The sequence below is a fragment of the Muscardinus avellanarius genome (assembly GCF_963383645.1).
Source record: "Muscardinus avellanarius genome assembly, chromosome: 3".
Lineage (NCBI taxonomy): Eukaryota > Metazoa > Chordata > Mammalia > Rodentia > Gliridae > Muscardinus > Muscardinus avellanarius.
The window spans coordinates 56,203,420-56,226,590 of record NC_137788.1 but is presented as its reverse complement, the minus strand read 5'-3'; the positions used below and the strand labels follow the sequence as shown (position 1 = coordinate 56,226,590).

Here is a 23,171-nt window from a genome sequence, read left to right as displayed (position 1 = left end):
AATGCAGTCTAGCCCAATGCTCTCAATACTATAAAAGGATTCAGCCAGGCGTGGTGGCACAGGCTTGTAATCCCAGCATTTGGGAGGCTGAGACAGGAGGATGACGGTTCACAGACAGTCTCAGCTACTTCGTGGGGCCCTTTGCAACTGTGGGATCCTGTTTCAAAGTAAAGAATAAAAATTAGAGCTAGGGGTGTAGATGGGAGGTACAGTGCCCCTGGGTTCCATCCTCAGTACCATGCAAAAAAAAAAAAAAAAATTACCTATCATACCTCCACTCAAAAATAATGGCTGCTAGCCACATACAGCATTGCACACCTGTAATCCTAGGACTTGGAAGGCTGAGACAGGAGGATTGCACATTGGAGGCCAGCCTTAGCAATTTACCAAGGCTAACTTAGTGAGACTCTGTTTCTAAGTAAAAAATAAAATAGGGCTGGGTTGTAACTCAGAGGTAAAAAGCCCCTGGGTCCAATACCCAGTAGTACAAAATAATAACAACAATAAGGATGATGATGATGGCTGATAATTCTGAATTTATTTTTGGGGGGTGGGTCTGGGAATGGAACCCAGGGGCATTCAGCCTCCAAGCTACACCACATGCCCTATTTCTTATTCTTTGTTTTGAAAGAAGGTCTCACTAAGTTGTGGAGGGCCTAAGTAGCTGAGGCTGTCCTTGAACTGCGATCCTCCTGTCTCAGCCTCCTGAATGCTGGGATTACAAGCGTGCGCCACCACGCCCGGCAATAATCCTGAATTTAGTTCTCTGCTAATATTTGTATCATTAAAATGATATTCAGAAGCACATCCATGTTCTGGATAGTCAAAGAATGATAAGGAGATAAATGAATTGTCTCCCATTTACATATATGCCATGAAATATTACACAGCAATAAAAAGAAACCAGATATTGCCACAAGGTGGATGAATCTGTAAAACACTAAGTGAAAGAAGCCAGGGATTTTCTTTTTAAAAAAGGACATATATTGATGTGTTGTATGAGTCTTTTCAAATTCATATCCATATTCCTGGATATGAATATGTTGGTAAATCCACAGAACAGAAGAAAGATCAGTAATTATCAGCGTCTGTGCGGAAGGCTTAATGGAAGGCAGTTCCGTTCCTTTCCAAGTGATAACAATGTTTTGGAACTAAATAAAGGTGGGAGTTGCCAAATACTGTGAATTGTTCTGAATTGTTCCTTTTAACTGGTTAATTTCATTTTATGAATTTCACCTCATATATTTTTCAGTGGTATTCTGTAGTGTACAGCTGTTTTCTGCGTTTTTCAGTGTGGACTGAGTTTCTTTCTTTGCCCATATATTTGAACATCATTATTATTCATGGCTGCACATTATTCAATTGTAGTCATTAGCATATTATACTTCACTAGATCTCCCAGTAGCAGACGTGTTTATTTGTTGTAAACAACATTGAGTTTAATATTCGTGTGTCCATATTTGAAGACTTTACTTTTCCATGGAATAAAGAAGTAGAAGCAATTTCTGCACAGAAAAGCAGCATATTTAAGGATTTGGGTATTTCTTTCCAAATCACCTTCTTCAGTTTTTCCTATCATAAACAAGACAAGAGGGTGTTTAATTACCTGCTTGTACATGCTATTCTGACATCAAGAACTATTTTATTTTCATTTTATATTTTACTCCTTTTATTTAACAATCTATGCATTTTAAATTCCAATAAAAGCTGGGCATGGTGGCACACATTTGTAATCCCTGAGGTTGGGAGGCAGAGACAGGAGGATCGCGCTGGTTTGGAGCCAGCCTCGCAGGCTTAAGAGAACCTGTTTCCAAATTTTAAAAATATATAAATATAGGTCTGGGAGGGTAGCCCGGAGGTAGAAGGGCTTCCAGGAATCCCAGTACCAAAATAAATAAATAAATAAATAAATAAATAAATAAATAAATTCCAATAAAGCTCTATTTTATAAAGCTTAGAGACTTTGAAAAGCATCTTCATTAAAAGGGTCAAGAAAGAAGAATAGCCTTAGCATATACTGTAACCACCAGTCACTCATTTAGTTTCAGGACATATATTTATCCAAATGAGTATAGTCTTCTTGACAAACACGTATTAAAAGTCTACTATGTCCTAGACAAGATATATATAAAGGCGCTGAGAATACAGAAATAATGAAATAAAGCTCCTGTATAATAGGAACATTATATCTCTCCATCCTATTGGGAGAAAATTATGCAACCATTGTAATTAAATGTGATAATAAGTATGCAAACAGAACTTTAGGAGAGCCCTAGGAAACTGATGTGAATCGAACTTTAGCAATGTGGTTTTTGTTTAAGAACTTTTCCAAACTGCTTTTTTTTTTTTTTGTATTTGCTGCAGAATTTCTTCTGCATACTCTCTGGCCTCATTTCTGAGACGTGGGCTCAGTATTTGGAAGTAATTAAGTGCTTCTTTTTGAGTCTGGTGAATGAATCAGGTGGTGTTGGGGGGGAGTGATGATATAATTGAGGGCTTTGGCTCCAATGGGGACATGATTACAGGGTTAACAAGTTATTAAACCAATTTTATTAAGTGGCTACTTGGAATTGATCCCACTCCTTGAGCAATATTGCTGTGTCCTATAGACCTAGCTTTCAAACTTTTGTTTGACATGATCTTGTGGGGTTTATATGCTACAGTGGTAAATACAGTTTACAAAGTTCAGTACATACAATTCAAATAAAGATTTCATAAGAACTCATGCCCTTACATGAGGCAACATATTTTAGAATATCCTATTCTATCCCATTGTGTGTGTGTGTGAGTGTGTGTGTGTGTGTGTGTGTTGCTAGGAATTGAATCCAGAGTCATTCTACCTCCGAGCTACACCCCCTGCCCTATTTTTTTATTCTTTATTTTGAAACAGGGTCCCACTAAGTTGCAGAGGGCTTCACTAAGTAGTTGAGGCTGGCCGCGAACCTGTGATCCTCCTGTCTCAGCCTCCCAAATGCTGGGATTACAGGTAGGTATCACCATGCCTAGCCCTTTCGTTTTCATGATTGTTGCAATGACACAGTTCATTTTGCAGCTATCAATCAGTCACTGCTCACATTTTGTTTTTAATAAACATGGCTCTAGGTTTCCAATCAACACTCGTTCCTTGTTACTTTTGCTCAGTTGCTCTCAAGGAATTTGAAGAAATAATAGACTACTAATTTTAACTTTTTAAAATGAATTGCTCTTGCCATATTAAAAAAAAAAAAAAAGGAAACTACAAACACGTGAGAATGCTACTGGAATTCCGAAGAGTTCCTTTCATTTCAGGTTTTTAGCCTAACTCTTAAAATAGGAGCTTCTCTAGCAAACTACAGAAACACTCTAATCTGAACTTGAGATGGAGCACAGTTATCAAGCTATAGCCTATTTACCAGTACCCACAGGCAGTTAGCATGAGCTGTATAATTACCTTGTTCTTAAAATATGAGCTATGTGCCCACTTGAGCCTTTAAAAAAAAATATGGGTTGTTATTTCTTGTGTATTTTTAAAGCTCTGCAATTGGAGAAATGTAGGAGAGGTGTTTTGTTTTGTTTTGTTTTGTTTTTTTGTGGTACTGGGGATGGAACCCAGGGCATTCGACCTCTGAGCTACACCCCAACCACATTTTATTCTTTTTTATTTAAAAACAGGGTCTCACTGAGTTGCGGAGGGAGAGTCTCACTAAGTTGCTTGAGGCTGGCTGGGAACCTACGATCCTCCTGTCTCAGCCTCTCAAGTACGGGGATTACACACGTGTGCCACCGTGCCTGGCTTTGGAGAGGCTGAATAAGTCTATATTATTTGCAGAATAGTAAAATACCAGCCTCTTCTGCATAAGTAATCTTATGATTATCTATCATGACAATGTGATGAAAGCAAGTTGTGAAAAGAACTTGTAGACAGTAAAAATAATACTCTTTTATTTATTCCTCAATATATCTGAAGTGTATGCAGTGTACCACATACAGCACAATGGAGCAGATTTTTTTTAAATTCAGAAGTAGATTTTCCCCTGGAGAAAGTAATTGCAGCTCAGTATTTATCACATTTGGTATGATAAATACAATGAATAAAGAACGTGCGTGGCACGTGATCTGGAGGGCTATGACTTAGGGAAGCCAGATGAGCAGCTGGGCCTGGAAGGACAAGAAGGAATTTTCTAGATTCAATGAGGTAAGTGCTGAAACAGGGCACACACAGAGGCCCCGAGACATCAAAAGGACTGGTCGTCTGTCCATGAAAGAGTAAGTTTGATGTTTATGAAAACTGCTTCTTTTGGGAGAACAGCAGGGAATGAATGAGAAAGGACAGCGGAGGTCATCCCAGTGCTGAGAAGCTGGTCCCATTTTAAGCGTGAATGCCTTAGTGTGGCATCAAAGGCCATTCCAAAGAGACAAGACCTATCAGAGGCTTGCATGCCGGGAAGTGGCACGGTCCAATGTAGCTTTTTGAAAAATAATTCTGACAACAATGGAGAAAATTAATTTTTGTCACAGAGACTAGTTAGACGTCTTTTGAAACAAAGTGAAAAATGTTTGTGGGTTCATATTGGAGTAGAATAATAAAAATAATAGCACTTGGTGTAGAGAGCTTTACCTAGGTAGAGTTAACTTTTAATTCTTTGTTTCATTTTTTAATATTATTTCACTGGAAACCCCATCACTAACCTGTGCTCTAGCTAGCATGTACCTGTTAATCAAGGAGGAGTCACAGGCAAAGATCAGCTACCACCTCCAGAGTCACATGGCCGGCAGGGCCCCAGGGTCCAATCTGTCTGCTTTGGGAGCCCAGACATGTAATCTTGTGTAACTCTAGCCAGAGGGAGGATTGAATTGGTGACTTTTCTAAAAAAGATGCAGGTAGAAGAAGCAGACTGTGGAGGCAAGAGCAGAGTCCGGCGTCAAATTACCTGGATTTGATTTTGTGTAACTGGAGCAACTATTTAAAGCATGAGAGAATATTTTAAATACATGGAACCTCAGACTCTTCAACTCTAAAACAGAGATAATAGCAGCATCCATAAGGCTATTATTAAAGGCTATTATGAGGATTAGATTAGGTAATATGTATAAAGAACTGGGCAGCATGCTGAGCTCAAGAGCTAGATAAAAGGCAGTCATAATAGTAATAATGATAATGAATACCTATGAATTATTTTAAAGCTCTTGGTGACACACTGGATGTCATAAAAGAGAATAGTATTATGGTTTCTAATGGGAAAGGTTGGATGGACAGTGATGCTGTGAATTGAAAGAGGCAGCCATCTAGAAATAATACCAACCTTGGTTTAGGAATCTGAGCTGTAAATACTGCAGGACAAATAGTTAAGAATGCCTACCGTATAGTCTAGAAATTATAAGAGAACTTGTTAGTAAAAATAAAATCAGCCATGCATGGTGGCATATGCCTATAATCCAGTACTAGGGAGGCTGAAGCTGTAGGGTTGCAGGTTTGAGGCCAGCCTCAGCAACTTGGACCCTCAACAACTTAGCAAGACTCTGTTTCAAAATAAAAGAACATATGCCAAGCATGGTGGCACACATTTGTAGTCCCAATACTTGGGAGGCTGAGACAGGAGGATTGCAAGGTTCGTGGCCAGCCTCAGCTATTTAGTGAGGCCCTCCACAACTTAGTGAAACCCTGTTTCAAAAATAATAATAATAATAATAATAAATAATAATAATAATGAAGTCTGAGGGTGTAGCTCAGAAGTAGAATGCCCGTGAGTTCAATTCTTGGTACCTAAAATAAAATACAGCCAGGTGTGATGGTGCACGCTTGTAATCCCAGTACTTGGGAGGCTGAGACAGGGAGGATCCCAGGTTCTCAGCCAGCCTCAGCTACTTAGTGAGGTCTTCCACAACTTGGTGAGACCCTGTTTCAAAATAAAGAGTTAAAGCTAGGCATGGTGGTGCACACTTTTAATTCTAGCGCTAGGGAGGCTGAGACAGGAAGATCACATAGTTTCGAAGCCAGGCGCAGCTACTTAGTGAGGTTCTCAGCAACTTAGTGAGACCCTGTTTCCAAATAAAGTATAAAATAGGGCCGGGGAGTATAGCCTGGACGTAGAAACCCCTGGGTTCCACCCCCCCAGTACCACCTAAATAAATAAATAAATATAAAAAATAGGGCTGAGGATGTAGCTAAGAGGTAGAATGTCCCTGGGTTCCCTCCCTGATACTACAAATAAATAAATAAATACTAAAATAAAATAGATCGGGGTTACAGAGTGCCCATGTATTCACTTTTCAGTGTCCTCTCCCCAAAAGAGAGAAGGAGGTGGAGAGCGAGAGCGAAATTGAACGAGACCATCTTGGCTGAGTATATAGATTAAGAGAGAAGGCCAAGAAATAAGATTTTGGGGAACAACATAAAGGCCTGAAGGAGTAATAAAATGGAAGGAAGGTACTTGCTATTTATATTGTGTCTATGCCCAGCTCATAAAAAAAAAAAAAAAAAAGAGCCAGGCAAAACTGTAAAAGGCCAGGCATGATGGCACAGGCTTGTTATCCCCACATTTGAGAGGCTGGGACAGGAGGATCATCGTGTTTTGTAGCCAGCGTCAGCTACTTAGTGAGGCCCTTTGCAACTCAGGGAGACTCTGATTCAAAACAAAGAATACAAAATAGGGCTGGGGGTGTAGGTTGGAGGTAGAATGCTCCTGGGTTCTATCCCCAGTACCACACAAAAAAAACAAAACAACAAAACAAGAACAAATACAAAATTCTGAAAAAGATGTCAGGCAAAAGTAGCTGGATTCCATTGGGCCTCACTGCCAGTGAACTCCTCCCTCGCGCCTGGTCCCCGGCCCCAGCTTTCCATCATGGCTCCTTGGCGCCATCCCCATGGCTGCTGTGTCTGCAGTGTTGGCCTTGGTTGTTGTTTGGACTTCCTTCTTGGGTCACAAGGTGACCGTTCACTGCTCCTCCTGACCTTGCATTCCATTGTCATACTAAGAAAAAAAAAAAGATAGGAAATGAACTGGGAAAAACAGCTTCAGAGAAGCCAAGAAAGCAAAATGTCTCGAGGAGCTTGTTTGACATGTCAGTGCTGCAGTAAAGACAAACAGAATGAAGACTGAAAAGGAGATTGTTGGAGTAGCAGTTAGCAAGGTCGCAGAACTTTTGAGTGAGAGCAATTTCAGTCGAGTGCGAGGGGCAAGAGAGATATCTATTAAAAAGCCTTGGTGGGATAATTGTTTTCTGTTGTTGTTTGTTTATTTTTTTGGTGGAGGTAGTGTTGCTGGAGAATGAACCCAGAGACATTCTACCTCTGAGCTACCCTCTCACTTCTATCTTATTTTTTATTTGGAAACAGAGTCTCACTAAGTTGTGGAGGGTCTCATTAAGTTGCTGAGGCAGGCAGCAAACCTACAATCCTCCTGTCTCAGCGTCCCAAGTACAGAAATTACAGGTGTGCATCACCACATCTGGCTGGTCGGAGAAATTTTATACTCTCTAATTTTCTCCATGAAATTTTTATACTTTCTAATTTCTCCATGAAATTTTATACTCTCTAATTTTCTCTATCATCCTCTGATAGAGAGGAGATTTGAGCAGAAACTCAGAATTTGGGGACCACATAGGTGACTCACACACATTTAAATTCTCATAACTGCTGCTCTGAGTGGGTATTATTATCGCTGTGATTTAAAAAAACGACTAGTCAGACATGGCGGCACATTCTTGTAATCCAAGTACTTGGGAGGCTGATACTGGAGGACTGCACATTTGATAACAGCTCCAGCAAGTAGTGAGACTCTCATCAACCTATCGAGACCCTGTTTCAAAGAAAAAAAAAGAAAAAAAAAAAAAGCCGGGCGTGGTGGCACACACTTGTAATCCCCGCGCTTGGGAGGCAGAGGCAGGAGGATCGCGCTGGTTCGGAGCCAGTCTCGCTGGCTTAAGAGACTCTGTTTCCAAATTAAAAAATATAAAATAGGTCTGGGAGTGTAGCCTGGAGGGAGAAGGGCTTACAGGAACCCCAGTACCAACATAAAAAAAAAAAAAAAACTGGGCTGGGGGTATATTTTGGAGGCATAATGCACTTGGGTTCAATCCTCAGTATCAAAATATAAATAAATAAATAAATAAATAAATAAAAAGGGACTGACATAATCAAGTTAGGTAAATTGCCCAAAGTCATACAGGTAGTATGAGGCAAATTTAGAACTCAAACCCAGTCTTCTCCAAACTTTCTGCTTTTCTCACTGCATTCAGATAACAGCAACCTCCAATGGGGTTGTGAAAGTGCTGATCCAGTAATAACCGTGGAAGTACTATAATTACTAACATTTAAGTATGTAATAGTAGTAATAAGGATGAGTAAGATGAATCAGACAATGGTGATGCTAATGATAACACATGGAAGATTGCTTCTGCCGCCCCCAATTTAACTGTGACGCTGGCCTCAAACCTCCCATTATCCCTTAGAACGTAATGTCCACGGATACGTTACTTCATACAAATGACTTTCCTTAGTGTACACTTTGCCACACAGTTCCACTCTAGACTTCCATTTTATCATAATCTAAACATATCTTTAAAATATTTCAACTCCGGCCAGGTGTGGTGGTGCATGCTTGTAATCCCCGCGCTTGGGAGACTGAGACAGGAGGATCGCACAGGTTCGAAGCCAGCTGCACTGGCTTAAGAGACCCGGTTTCCAAATAAAAATATAAAAAATAGGTCTGGGACTGTAGCCCAGAGGTACGGAGGTAGAAGGGTTTCCAGAAATCCCAGTACCGCAAAAAAAAAAAAAAAAAAAAAAAAAAAAAATCAACTCCGTAGCCGGGTGTGGTGGCACACGCTTTTAATCCCTGCGCTTGGGAGGCTGAGACAGGAGGATCTCATAGGTTCAAAGCCAGTCTAGGCTACTTAGTGAGGCTCTCAACAACTTAGTGAGACCCTGTTTCCAAATAAAATATAAAATAGGTCTGGGAGTATAGCCCGGAGGTAGAAAGCCCCTGGGTTCCACCTCCAGTACCACACACACAAAAGAAAAATTATATATATATATATAATTAATAATATTATTATATATATAATAATTAAATATATATATATATTTAAGTCCTACCTATAGTGGATATTATATTTTGATTTTTGTTATTTATAGGGTTATAAAAGTTATTATCAAATTAATAGACTTATCAACCATAAATATTTCCCTTAAACCTAACAAGGAAGACTTGTACTCTTTAACATTGAAGCTTATGTTTTTTTGTTTTGTTTTGTTTTTTGGCAGTACTGGGGATTGAACCCAGAGGCAGGCTACCTCTGGGCTATACTCCCAGCCCTATTTTTAATTTTTTAAAATTTTGAAACAGAGCCTCACTAAGTAGCTGAGGCTGGCTGCAAACCTGCAATCCTCCTGTCTCAGCTTCCCAAGTACTGGGATTACAAGCATGCGCCATCATGTCTGGCTAAATTTAGGTTCTTTTGACATACTGCTTTGTAAATTTGGAAGTCTACGAAAATTGTATACTTTCTAACAAATATGTAATTTAAAAAATGGCAGAAGAGTAGCTCTAAAATTGTTGAAAAAAAAATGTGGAGCCAGGAGTGGTAATTCAGACTTGTAATCCCTGCACTTGGGAGGCTGAGATAGGAGGATCACACAGGTTCAAAGCCAGCCTCAGCTACTTAGTGAGGCTCAGCAACTTAGTGAGACCTTGTTTCCAAATAAAGTATAAAATAGGTCTGGGACTATAGCCCGGAGGTAGAAAAGCCCCTGCGTTCAACCCCAACACCACCAAAACAAACAAACAAACAAACAAACAAACAAACCCAACCAAACAAACGAACATCGCTATTTGAAATATAAAGTATAATCCAGCTATTGGGATATAAATCTTTTTATTTTATTTATTGGCACTGGAGATTGAAACCAGAAGCATTCTACTTCTGAGATACATTCCTTACCCTTTTTATTTTTATTTTGAAACAGAGTCTCGCTAAGTGCCTGAAGGTCTCACTAAGTTGCTGAATCTGGCCTGAAACCTGGGATCCTCCTGTCTCAGCCTCCCAAGTACTAGAATTACAGGTATGTGCCACTGCGCCCAGCCAACATAAATGTTTTTAAGTTATAAAGTTTTGTATGTATTTACCTTAATGAATGTGACATTGAAAAAAACATTTTGTTGAAAATCTTTTAAAAGTACATATATTAAGGTATACATACTTATACAACAGATGATACTTGAATTACCCTTTTGTGATGGTTCCAATAACAAAGTGATTGCTCTCTGGGTACATTGGGGATTATAGAGCTCTTTATTGATGTCTCCATAAAGATATACTTAATCTTGTATGTGTGTGTGTAGGGGGAATACTGAGTATTGAACCCAGGGATGCTCTACCACTGAACTATATCCTCAGAACTATTATTTATTTTATTTTATTGTGGAGGGCCTCACTAAGTAGCTGAGGCTATCTACAAACCGTGATCCTTCAGTCTCAGCCTCCCAAACAGCTTCTCATTACGTTTCCAAGACTGGCCTCAAACTTGTGATTCTTCTGCCTCAGCTTCCCCAGCTGCTAGGGTTACAAAAATGTACCACCATGCCTGGCCCTTCTTAATTCTTCTTTTTTGTTTTTTGTTTTCGGTAGTGGGGGTGGAACCCAGGGGCATTCTATCACCGAGCTACAACCCCAGCCGTATATTTTAGACTTTATTTTGACACAGGGTCTCACTGAGTTGCAAAGGTTCCTCACTAAGTAGCTGAGGCTGTCCACGAACCACAGTCCTCCTATCTCAGCCTCCCAAATGCTGGGATTACAAGCGTGTACTACCACACCCAGCTTCCTTAATTCTTGTGTCTGCTTTTTATAGACTTTTCTTCTTTTCTTTTGGTCTCCTTGCCAGCACTCACTTGTCATGGCTTGCCCACACACTCCCAGACTCATTTGCCTCACTAAACCCACGTGGATGTAAATAAAGATGAAATTTGCCACGACCTTGCTTATTTTTAATGCTTTTTAATTGACATATAACAATTGTACATATTTATGGGGTACAATGTGGTGTTTTGATAAATGTATACATTGTGTGATGATGAAATCAGGGTAATTAGCATGTTAATCACTGCAAACATTATCATTTCTTTGTGGTGAGATTTAAAAAAAAAACTTTCTTTTTATCCAGGGGCATTCTAACTCTGAGCTAAACCCCTAGCCCTTTTTTTTAAATTTTTTTTTTTTTTCAGTACTGGGGATGAAACCCGAGCCACATCCCCAGCCTTGTTTTTTCAGTCTCTTCATTTTTGAAACAGGGTCTCACAAGTTGCTGAGGCTGCCTGCAAGCCTGGGATCTTCCTGTCTCAGCCTCCCAAGTACTGGTATTGCAAGTGTGCACCACCACACTTGGCTTCTTCTAGATGTTTCAAAATGGACATTATTGTTAATGATAGGCACCCTACAGTGCAATAGAACACCAGGCCTTACCCCTCCCATTTGGTGGCAGGCCCTTGTTTATTACCTGTAATGGGCCTTGGCAGGCTCCTGTTCCATTACCCATCTGGCCTCTGGCCTTGGCTTCTTTGCTTTCTGCTTCTGCACTTTCACTTGGTTGCGGAGGTGTGCTACTCAGATCTCCCAGGGAGCATGCTGTAGGAAGCATAGTTGGCTAGCAGCCTCCAGATCTGCTGCATTCATAATGAGGCCACCCTCCACATACACCTGCCCACCTCCCATCTCCACTGCTCCCAGGAAATGCCTGTCTACATGGGGTACTAGGCCTGGGCCATTTCTGCCTGACACAAGATTCTGCTAATGGGAAATCTTTGCTCTGGAACTTCCCAACTGCCTGGCCGAGACTTTTTAAATTGGTACTGGGGATTTAACCCAGGGGAATTCTACTTCTGAACTATACTCTCAGCTCTTTTATTTGGAGTCAGGGTATCACTAAGAGAGCCTCACTAAGTTTCTGAGGCTGGCTTTGAACCTGTGATATCTTCCTGTCTCAGCCTCTCAAGTACTGGGATTACAGCTGTGCACCACTTGACCCAGCTCTGGCCAAGACTTTCTCAGAGCTGCACTGTAGCATGGGTTTTCCCTCTTCTTCTCTTCTCTCTTCCCTCTCACAGATGCCAGACCTGCTTTGTGGTTTTAGAATCTCTTCCCACCAACTCCTGTTTCTCTCTTCTTTCTTTTATACTTGATTACTCCAAAATATCTTTTGAACATCTAATTCTGGCTTGATCTCTAATACTCAGTGAACACACCCTGATATAGCTGGTAAAACAAAACAAAACAAAATGGTCCAAGAAAATAGACAACAAAATTAGGTTTGAGGACCTTCACTTTTGGTTGGTCAGCACGGGTGATCAAAATCTGCTGAGGATCTGACTGGTAGAAATCTGGGGATATATATACTGGTAAAAGACAACAGTTTTGTTCATGTAAATATTTAGGTGTTTGAAAAGTATAGGGAGAATAATGCTATGTTAGCCAGATTTGTGTTGCTGTGATAAGTACCTGAGAAAAAACAACTTAGAAGAGGAAACACTTATTTTGGCTCTTGGTGTCAGGAGTCAGTCCATAGTTGACTGGCTCCATTGCTCTGGGCCTGAAGTGAGGCTGAACATTATGGCGGAAGGACGAGGTAGGGGAGGAAAACAAAGCTGAGAGAGAGAGGGAGAGGGAGAGAGGGAGAGAGGGAGGGGGAGGGAGAGAGAGAGAGAGAGAGAGAGAGAGAGAGAGAGAGAGAGAGAGAGAGAGAGAGAGAGAGGAAACACAAAAGACTATACCGTTTGCAGGCACACTCCCAGTGACCCACTTCTTCCAACTAAGCACCACCTCCTACAGTTTTCATTAACTCCTCATAGTTCATTCAGTCATGACATATTAACCCTGTGATGAAGTTAGCACCCTCACTATCCAATCACTTCCCCAAACCACCACTTCCAAACACTGCTGCATTGGGAGGACCAAGCCTTCAACCACGAGTCCTTGGGAACACTTCATATCCAAACCATCACAAATGGCTATAAGATGAATGATACTGGCTGGTGATTTCAAAGTTCTAGTAAAGCCCTACAAAGGGATGAGAAACAGAAAAATGAAACGATAAAGGGCAAAGGGTGAGATATATAGAGCCTGTTTGACCTGGAGCATTTTCCTGGGTCAAGGGATTGAACATCATTGTAAGAATAGCCCCCAGACCCTCCCTGGGGATGGAGCAAACTCATTGTATACTGGCTATTAGTGTTCTAGAGAAAATGCTGGCCCATGTTGGGTGAAGTGGAGATTCTGGAGTTACCATGGCAGATGGCAAAGGAAAAAATATAAGGTCTGTGGCAGGGGTATGCTACAGTAGATTTCTAGTGTGAGACCAAGTGTCCATCGGAGGAATTATGTCTGCTGCAGCACCCAGAGAACATACTATTCTTTAAGGCAACCAGGAAGGAACTGGGGAAAGGGCCACTAGCATCTTTAAGCAACAGCTCTCCTTGCAGGCTGAGGCTGAAGCTGTCACAGACTTGGGTTCATTAATAGCAATAGGGATGGTAGCACCTCCAAAATAATAGAGATCAGGTAACAATGCTTAGTTACCAGAAGTCAGGGGAATGCCATTATTGTAACTACCAGCAATATTGGAATAGCTATCAAGGGTTCAGGACTCACAATATGCAGAAATGGTTAATAGAATCTGGTGTCCCTAGGAAAAAAATAGAAGCAGAGCCAATGAAAGCCCCATTTAACATCTATAATCAGAAACAGGCAAGAACAGAGAAACAGGAGGATGGAGGTTCATGAATAAAAATTCATGATCTGTTGCTTAGTTCCTGTTTCTGAGGAAAATTTCAGACTCAGAAGGCATTGACTGAGAGATGGCTGTGTCAATGGAGAAGAACCCTGCAACACATGAAAAGTATTAACTGTAATGATTTCCCCAGTCCTGCCCCCAGGGGACTTATAGCCATTTAGTTGTGTGACTATACACTAGAAAATGGAGAATAACCACAGATGATGAGGACCTTTGGATACACTGTCTGAGTTGATACTGATATCTGAGGACCTAAAATGTCACTGTGGTTCCCAGTTAGGGCTGGATTTCTGAGAGTAATTATATATGCAGTCTGACTAAAGTTCAGCTCACAGTCAACCCACTGGGTCCATGAATCCAGCTGGTAGTCATTTCATCTATCCTTAGTGAAAAATTAGGATTGACACTCATGACAGTTTGACGCATTAAGAACCCTAGCTAGTGGGTAGGAACCATCCTGTTGGAAAGACCAACGAGAAGCCTCTGAAATGACCACTTCCTGAGCTGAGCTAGTGAATCACAAATTATATTACATCTCAGAAACGATGGCAGACATTAGCACCATCCTGCTTAACTTTGTATGTCAGGTTGTTTGGGCCATGATGCCCAGATATTTGGTCAAATATCATTCTGGATGTTTCAGTTAGGGTGTTTTAAAATGAGATTTACATTTAAATCGGTGGACTTCAAGTAATCCAGATTGCCCTCCATAGTGTGGGTGGGATTCGTCCAATTAGCTGAAGGCTTAAGCAGAACAAAAAGCTCCCTTCCCCAGAGCAAGAGAGAATTCTGCCAGCAGAATTCCTTCTGACTTCATCTGCTCTTCCTGGCTCACCAGCAGGCTGCCTTTGGACTCAAACTAGAACTCCTTCCTCAGTCTTCAACTGCCACTCTTCCTCATCAGATTCTAGACTCACCAAATTCTTACAATCATATGAGCAAAAGCCAAATCTTTAAGGTTCTCTCTCTCTCTCTCCCCTTCTTTCTCTCTCTCTCTCTCTCTCTCTCTCTCTCTCTCTCTCTCTCTCTCTCCTTCTGCCTCTGTCTCTACCTCTCCTTTTTCCTTTGTCCCTCCATTCCTCATACACTATAGGTTCTGTTTCTCTGGAAAACCCCAACTAATATAACCACCGTTACAGATTTAAAGGATGCGTGCATGGGTGTTAGTTCCTATACTATCTCCGTTAAACTCACATCTATGGAAACCATATAGATCCTAGGAGAATGACTATACATTTCCATAAGCTTAATCAAGTAGTAAGTCCATTCATAGTTGCTGTACCAGAAATGACATTTGTGGCAAAACAGATCTGTAAGGCCTCAGTTTTGTAGTATTATGCAGTCATTGATTAGATGGATTAGATTGCATGGATGGTTACTTTCTTTTCTATTTCAATTGAAAAACGTTGATTAAAAAAAAATCAAGGTAGAAAGAGTGTGTCTCAGTGGCCGAGAAGCTCAAGGTCTTGGGTTGGATTCTCAATGCCTAAATAAACAAGTAAGAGAGAATCAGAAATAGTTCACATTGACACGGAATGGGTAACAAAGTTTATTTACAGTTTTGTACTCTGAGTTTTGTAAACACTCTATCCTCTGTCACAGTACAGATTACTAAGAGCTATATCATCCCATTGATCCAATATATCAAAGACATACTGCTGATCCAGCAGAACTAGCAAAAGGGTTTCTGTATGCAAAAGGCCTTGGGAAGTCATGTGAGCTTCCCAAAGTGGGAAATGAAACCCATGTAGAATCGTGAATCTGCCATGTTAGTAAAGTTTTTAGGAGTTCAGTGATGAGGGCCAGAACTTCTACTTCAAAATAAAAGACAAGTTCCTGTATCTTGTATCTGCTACTGCGAACAGGGAAACACAACATCTGGTGGACTTCTCCAGGCTCTGGAGGTGACCCGTCCACATGGAATGAGGCAGTAAATACAATTCCAGACTATGAAAGGCTGGCAGCTTTGAGGAAAAACTGGAGGAGAGCTCAGCAGACCCAGATTGCAGTCCAACGTGCCCCACCACTGGACATGGGGATGTCTGCAGTAGAAGTGTGTAGATGGACATATGGGAGTGGATATAAAGTGTGAAGATTCTTTTGTCCTGCATATTGGTGCCTGTGGGGAGCCATTAAGGTTTTTACCTTATCTTGTCTCACGCTTACTCAAAAGTGCACTTCTGACTGTCCTTTACCCAGAGTCAACAAGTTTGGGAGTCATGGAGTCTAAGTAAATAATACCCTCTTGGAATGATTGATGCTAATTGTTCTGTCTGCTAGTTAAGATTAGGTTGATGTTGTACCAGGGTATTGTTTGACCTATCCGTGATGTATGTACTTTGGATGTGTTTTTTTGTTTTTTGTTTTTTCATTCCTGTGCAACCCAAAGCTAGAAACTGTATAAATAACCACAGGAGAATAAACTGGTCGTTGCCCCAGTAGAGATTGGCAACCCTCCTTTGCTTGAATTGAATTCTTTCATCCTCACTCCTTTCTTCAGAACCTGTACTTTTGCCGGCTGGCTCCAGCAGGTGCCCACTAGAGAAAGTCCATGTTGGAAAGGCAATGAAAAGAAAATTGTCATCAGTAGGTATTAGCCAGCCATCAGCATTGGCCATTCTGGAGTAGACACAACAAGCACATGTGTAGAATGGCCATAGCAGCAAAGATGGCATCTTTGCATGGTTCCTATGTATGGATACTTACCTACATAGCCCAATTTAACTATTTCTGCCTCCAAATAGCCAAATTCTTTCTGCAACAGAAACCAACATGGGGACCTGACCAGTACTATTCCTCAAGGAGACAAAAGGCCATTTGGTGCTATTAAACTTTTTTGTCCTGGAAGCACCAGTGGTTTATCTTCATGGGGATAAATATGTATCCTAGGTTTGCCTTTTCTGCATGAAGCAACTTAGCCACCATTTTTATCCAAGGGTTTACAGAATGCCTCATTCACAGACATGGAATCCCATGTAACGAGGCATTTGATCAGTGAAGGAGGGCCATGGAATCCGTTGACCCCTCACTACCCCAAAGTAACCAGTGTGATAAACTGTTGGAATAGCATATTGAAATACAGCTGAAATCCCAGCTCAGAGACAATATTCCAAATGACAGGGTGACACCATTCAGGTTACAGTATATGTGTTAAATTAGAACCCTCTATCTGTTGTTGAATTTCCAAATTAAAGAAGACATGGGTACAGGAACGCAAGGGTGGAGCAGCTGTGGCCTACTTCCATTACTCCTGGTGACTCACTGGAGGACTTTTGGCTTCCTGTCTCCTCAACTCTGAGTTCAGAGGAAGTGATGTTTTATCCCCAAAGGAACTTACTCAGAACAGGGGGTTGACAAAAGTCTAATTGAATTACAAGTTATGGCTTCTGCCTGAGTGTTTTAGGCTTTTTTTTTCCATTGAAAAGAAGTCACCATGTTTTCCAGGGTAATACAGCCAGAATATCAGGAGAAAGTAGAGCTATATTTCTACAATGTGATCCACTTGGGCACCTCTTGGTTCTTCTTTGCCCAGTGATAACCAGGAATAGACACATGAATGAACATGTTGGTTTGGACTATCAAGAAATCAGATCCGTCAGTGATGGAGGTTTTGGTCATATTGCAAGGTAATAGTTGAGGTACAGTTGAGAGTGAGACGAAGATAGGAGAGTGGAGAAGAAAGACCATGAGCATCAGTTACAGTTCTGAAATCAGCTGCAGCATCTCAGGATGTAGTTTGTCCTGTCAAGCTCCCTCTTTGAAATTTCCACTAAGGAAGAGTGGCTCACAGGAACCATGGAGGAACTGCTCCCTGAACAGGTGTGGGGAAGTGTATTTGTGTGACACAAGGTGGGGGGGGTGGACCATAGTGGCCATGTGGGTGTATCACTCAGATCTTCCTTCCAAAGAACTTCCTGTAAGGATTAAAGCTAGTTAACTATGAGCAGTGATTATGGTGTCTGACCTGACACAGCACAAATGCTGTATCCAGGCTTCCTTCCACTGAGCATGGTGAGGTATTAGAGCTGGGTGATTTTCCACAGTACATGACTATCTAGTGACAATTCATGTTAGAGCATAAGCCATCAGTCTGCCTGGGCTGCAGTCTCAGACTCTTTCTACAGGTCCCCCTTACTTTTCTCTTTCCTTTCCCAAGGGCCAGACCTGTCCTGGGTGTCCTGACACCTGCTCTCCCTCCCCCACTTATCTTTCATAAGTATTCTCCCATAAATATTCTGCTCATATCATCTTTTCATAGCATCTTGCTTCTTGAAGGACCTGAACTGAGACAAACCATTTTGAAACTTTTGATATTTTGAGTTCTTAACCAACACTGATGTGTGTTCATTCTCCTGTTTTATTCTTCTGCCTTCTTAGATCATCTCCTCCCATCTCCTACCTCTAACTCCTCAACCCTGGCACATTTCAGATTGTGTTTATGACTTTCTATAAAAATCTGGCATTCAAGTACACACTTTTAAAGATCATATCCAATTAGCTCAGTCCTGACAACAGTCATTGATTAGTAATGGATTACAGTCCATGGACAATAATTGGTCTTGAAGCCAAGTTAGCAGGTGTTTTACATCATCAGTGCATAAATTATCTAGTCTCACTTAGCAGGCAGTTTAAAAAAAAAGTTAAACTTCCCTTCACAGATTCCACATTTGCACATCCCCCCTGAGCCAACTTAGGTATGGATTTTCAAATTCATTTTTCCCGTACTTTCCCAAATACATTGCTGGGCTTAAATTCCTACAATTCTCTAGTTAAGGCTTGAGTTTCTCATAGAATCATTAGCATTCCCGCTGCCCCCTCAAAAGGAGTGTTTCTATGACTGCCTAGGTTTTCAGCTAACTTTGCGTGCCTCCATTTTGCAGTATCCCTGTTCTCGCCAGCCCTTCCATTTCTTTTTTGGTTGTAATATTCCATGACTTCGGCTGGTTTTGCACTCAACTGGCCATTTATGGGTAGCATTTTTCTTTTATTCCCCCAGTAAGAGAAACCCAACCTTTGAAGTTTGACTATTCCAGAATAGTTTTCACATGAGCACGCTCTTTCTCTTAATAGATTTTTCAGCTGGTGAAGTTATTTCTAATGCAGGAAAAGATTCCAAGATGGGGTATGACAAAGAAACCCTCAGTAAACTAGGTTAGTGCTAATTCCATCCCTACTGCTGTAAGTTTCCCAGGTGCCCATAATTGCAAAAACCTCTAACTTTGATGCAAATATACATTTAATTCAATTGTAAATATTTCTCTTGCAAAATACCCATTCACAAAACTCACCTAATGCAGCATATCTGTGATTGCTTCATAATGATCACCTCAGAGAAGCAGTTGCCTGAAGGAGTTTGACGAAGTCAGCTAGGCTGTATTCTGCCTTCAGGCAAAAGTGTACGTAAAACAGCTCAGGACAAAAAGTTATAGGGGAAAAGTCAATAAGCTCATCCTAGGGTGTATCAATGGGCAGCCAGTAATTTCTTCTTTGAATATAGAAATCCCTTCCTTGTACCACAAATCTATTTTTTGTAACATATTTGATATAGAAGTTAAAAATTCTTATTTTTTTGCACAACAAGTAAACAGTTTCTAAACTGTAACTATTTATCTAATATAAATCTTTATGTAAATGACCATATTTGTATCAAAATATCTCATTAATTATTTCAATATTTATTAATCTCACGCTATTATTTAGAAGTTTTTTGTTTTGTTTTACAAATGCCAAATTTGTCACTTTTCCCCAGTAACTACTCTTTCTGGGCAGGACTCTCTCATTTTTAACACTTATTTGGACATTCCCAAATCCTTTAGTCTTTGACAATCACAAGATGCATCCAACTCTTCTTGCTTTGTTCTCCTCTAAGATCTGGTCCCATAGCACCTATGGTACCTATGGAGCCCTACTTTCTTTGTAGATTTTTTTAAGGACTAGGGATTGAATCCAGAGGCGTTCTACCTCTGAGCTACACCCCCAGCTCTATTTCATTTTTATTTTGCAATAGTCTTGCTAAGTTACTGGCCCCAAACCTGAGATCCTCTAGTCTGAGCCTCCCAAGTACTGGGATTACAGGAATGTGCCATCACACCCAGGACCAGAAGCATTTCCTTAGAAAAACTAGAGATATTAGGGGTTTATGTTACATTTTTCCCCATGGCTAACTGGAAATAGTTTGAACTAAAATTTATAGGGAGGTAGAATTTAGCCAGGTGAAGTAGAGAGGCAAGAGTGTTTCAGGCATGGGGGAGACACAATAAGGCAAGACCACATTTAAACCAGCAGAGATATCATGTGACCACTGGTGTGAAGGATGCTGAGGAAGGACTAGGGAAGCCAGCCAAAGTGGTACCTACGTAGGCAGAGAGCTGAGGAGTGTTGGTCAGGGAGACTCTGAACAAGTGACTTAGGTAATAGGCATTACTGATGCTCTCTCAAAGCCAGTTCATCTTTCCTCCCTGAGTAGAGTAAAGGCTATGCCTCCTGGCTGTCCTGTCATGAATCTAGGCCATGCAGCTAGCTATTAACCTAGGAGCAGAAGCAATGTGTCGCTTCCTGGTTGATGCAATGAAAGACTGTGCTTCTCCTCTCCCTCTCCCTTCACGCACCAAAATGGTCAGCAACATTCAGGGTAATGGGACCTCTCATTACAAATGGGTCCTTGAACAAGTATGTGGAACAGGGCACTTCTGTCAATTTACAACTTTGGTGTAAGAAATATATATATATAGTGGAGCTGCTGAAATTTGGAGATTTTTGGTTGCTGTAGCAGACCTAGTCTGATTATGATTAATGTAACCTCACATCTTCTTTACATAGTTTAAGTAAGCTTGAGCCTTCTTGGGTTGAAAAGGGCAGGACAGCTACGAGGCATCAAGATACCAATTGCAACCTGAGCTCATTCAAAACAACACCAGAAAAGCAAGCTTTCTTTTCCCTTAATCCAAGTTTTTTTTCCCCCCAGGAAGTGATATAGTCAAACAAAATAGTAGATTAATGCAAATTAGGCCCTCTGTGGTGGCACACATCCATAACTGTAGTAATTACGAGGCTGAGACAAGAGGATCAAAGGTTCAAGGCTGGACTCATCAATTTGGCGAGATCATCAGTAACTAAGCAAGACTGTTTCAAAATAAAAATAAAGTAGGGCTGGTGCAGTTTGGAGGTAGGATGCCCCTGGGTCGATCTCTAATACCCCTGCATAAACACACATGCAAAAATCATTTTTTTAGAGCACCTTAGTCTGTTTACTCTGGTTATGATCAAATCTATGGGAACTATAATAGAGCTTCAGTTCTTAGAACGTACTGGAGATGGTTCCGTCCCTAATTATAGTTGACTTTGTTTGCACGTGGCTCTTCCCACTATGTCACTGTTCATGTGGGGGTGAGGGACGGGCCTGGGAATGTTGCCTGCACAGCTGAGCCTTGGCAGAACCTCCTGCTTCATGTTGTCAAATTCCCAAATTCTTAGTTTATCTCAATTGTGGGGTTGTAAAATGTAAACAAGCTATAGTCTATTTATCTGATCTATGACTTTTTCGTTTTTCTTTTGTTTTTTTTCCTGTGTTTGGGATCAAACCCAGGGTCTTTCACACAGGTACTCTACTGCTGAACTACACTCCAACTCACCTATGTCTTTCTTTGTTGCCCCAAACACATCTCTGAATACCAATAAATTAATGCATTGAATTTCTTTTCTTTTTTTTTTCTTTTTTTTTTTTTTTGGTGGTACTGGGGTTCCTGGAAGCCCTTCTACCTCCGGGCTACACTCCCAGACCTATTTTATATTTTTATTTGGAAACAGGGTCTCCTAAGCCAGCGCACACGGCTGGCTTCGAACCTGCGTGATCCTCCTGTCTCTGCCTCCCAAGCGCTGGGATTACAAGCGTGCGCCACCACGCCCAGTAATGCATTGAATTTCTACTAATGTAACATATACATAATACACAAAAAGCTCCAAGTATACTTTATTACATATTTATAACTTCTTGTGGTATTGGGGATTTAACCCAGTGGCATTCTACCTCCAAGTTATACCCCAAACCCTAGTTTTTATTCTTTATTTTGAAACAGGGTCTCACTGAGTTGCAAAGGGCCTAAGTAGCTGAGGCTGGCCGAAAACCTGTGATCCTCCTGTCTCAGCCTCCCAAGTACTAGAATTACAAGTGTGCACCACCACACCTGGTTTAATTATAACTTAAAATTCTTCGTTCACTCCTTTTATGGATTGTTTTGTTTAATATTTGCACTCATCTCATTAAAATGTAAACTCCATGAGGACAGGACTCTGTCCGTTTTTTGCCTGATCCTGTCCCCAGTGCTTAGCATAGATCCGGGCATACAGTCAGCATGCAATACATATTACTTGAATAAATGGCTCATTTTATAAGAATCCCTGTAGTCACAATGAATACATTGGAATTCAGTGAAACTAGCAGCAGAGAGTCCAGATGGAGAGCACTGTAGTTCTTCAAATGAGGAACGAAGATGACTCAGACCAATGGAGTCACAGTGGGGATAGAGAGCAGGGAGTAGATTTGGGCATTCTTAGAAGACAAGGTAGACAGGACTTGGTGATTGTGGCATGCAGGTGCCTAGGTCGAAATTCCCACCTTGGGTAATGAAATGAAAGAGGCAAGCCTGAGGAGGACCAGGGTTAGGAGGAGCAAGGCGGATGGATGATAGTGAGTCATGGTACACAGTCCCATCAGCTAGCCAACTATCAGTGCCCAGTGGGCAATGATAAGCTGCACTATTGAAATCCAGCTGTAGTGACCCTAACCCAAATATGACCAACAGAAATCAGTTCTGCAGCTCAGAACCATTTTTTTCTATTTCCTCCCTGTGCCTAAAACACAGGTTTGTGGGAGAGCATAGCAACAAAAATTTGCAGACACCTTGTAAGTAGATTTAAGCAAACATCCTATGAGATAAACCTATGAAATAAAACCCTAAGTATTACCTATGTTCAAGTACTTTCTTCTTCTTCTTTTTATTTATTTATATTTTTATTTTTTAGTAACCAGAGCTTGCTTGTTGCATTGGTTGGACCTGGTAGGGTAATACTTAGAAAACAGTTTCACTCTTCTCTCTTGTATTCAGATCATTCGACCTGGGACAATATTAGTATTCATATAGTATTATTTTCACCAATATAAAATAATCAGACCAGCTGGGTGTGGTGGCAGATGCCTGTAATTTCAGTACTTGGGAGGCTGAGACAGAAGGATTACAAGTTTGAGGCCAGCCTCAGCAAGTTAGTGAGACTCTCAGCAATGTAGAGAGATCTTGTTTCAAAATATCACATAAAAGCCAGGCGTGGTGGCGCACACCTGTAATCCCTGCAATTGGGAGGCTGAGACAGGACGATTGAAGCCAGCCTCAGCTACTTAGTGAGGCTC

At 41.0% G+C, this 23,171-nt stretch overlaps 1 protein-coding gene across 1 annotated transcript in view; it reads right to left on the bottom strand.

The window, feature by feature from the left end:
* RAVER2 (ribonucleoprotein, PTB binding 2) overlaps window positions 1–17,386 on the bottom strand; it is a gene marked incomplete at both ends in the record, with an annotated part of 98,916 nt that extends 81,530 nt beyond the window's left edge. Inside the window, 1 exon segment of the mRNA XM_080691435.1 lies at window positions 17,279–17,386. Coding sequence (XP_080547561.1) covers window positions 17,279–17,386 — 108 coding nt within the window.
* Between the last annotated feature and the right edge of the window lie 5,785 nt (window positions 17,387–23,171).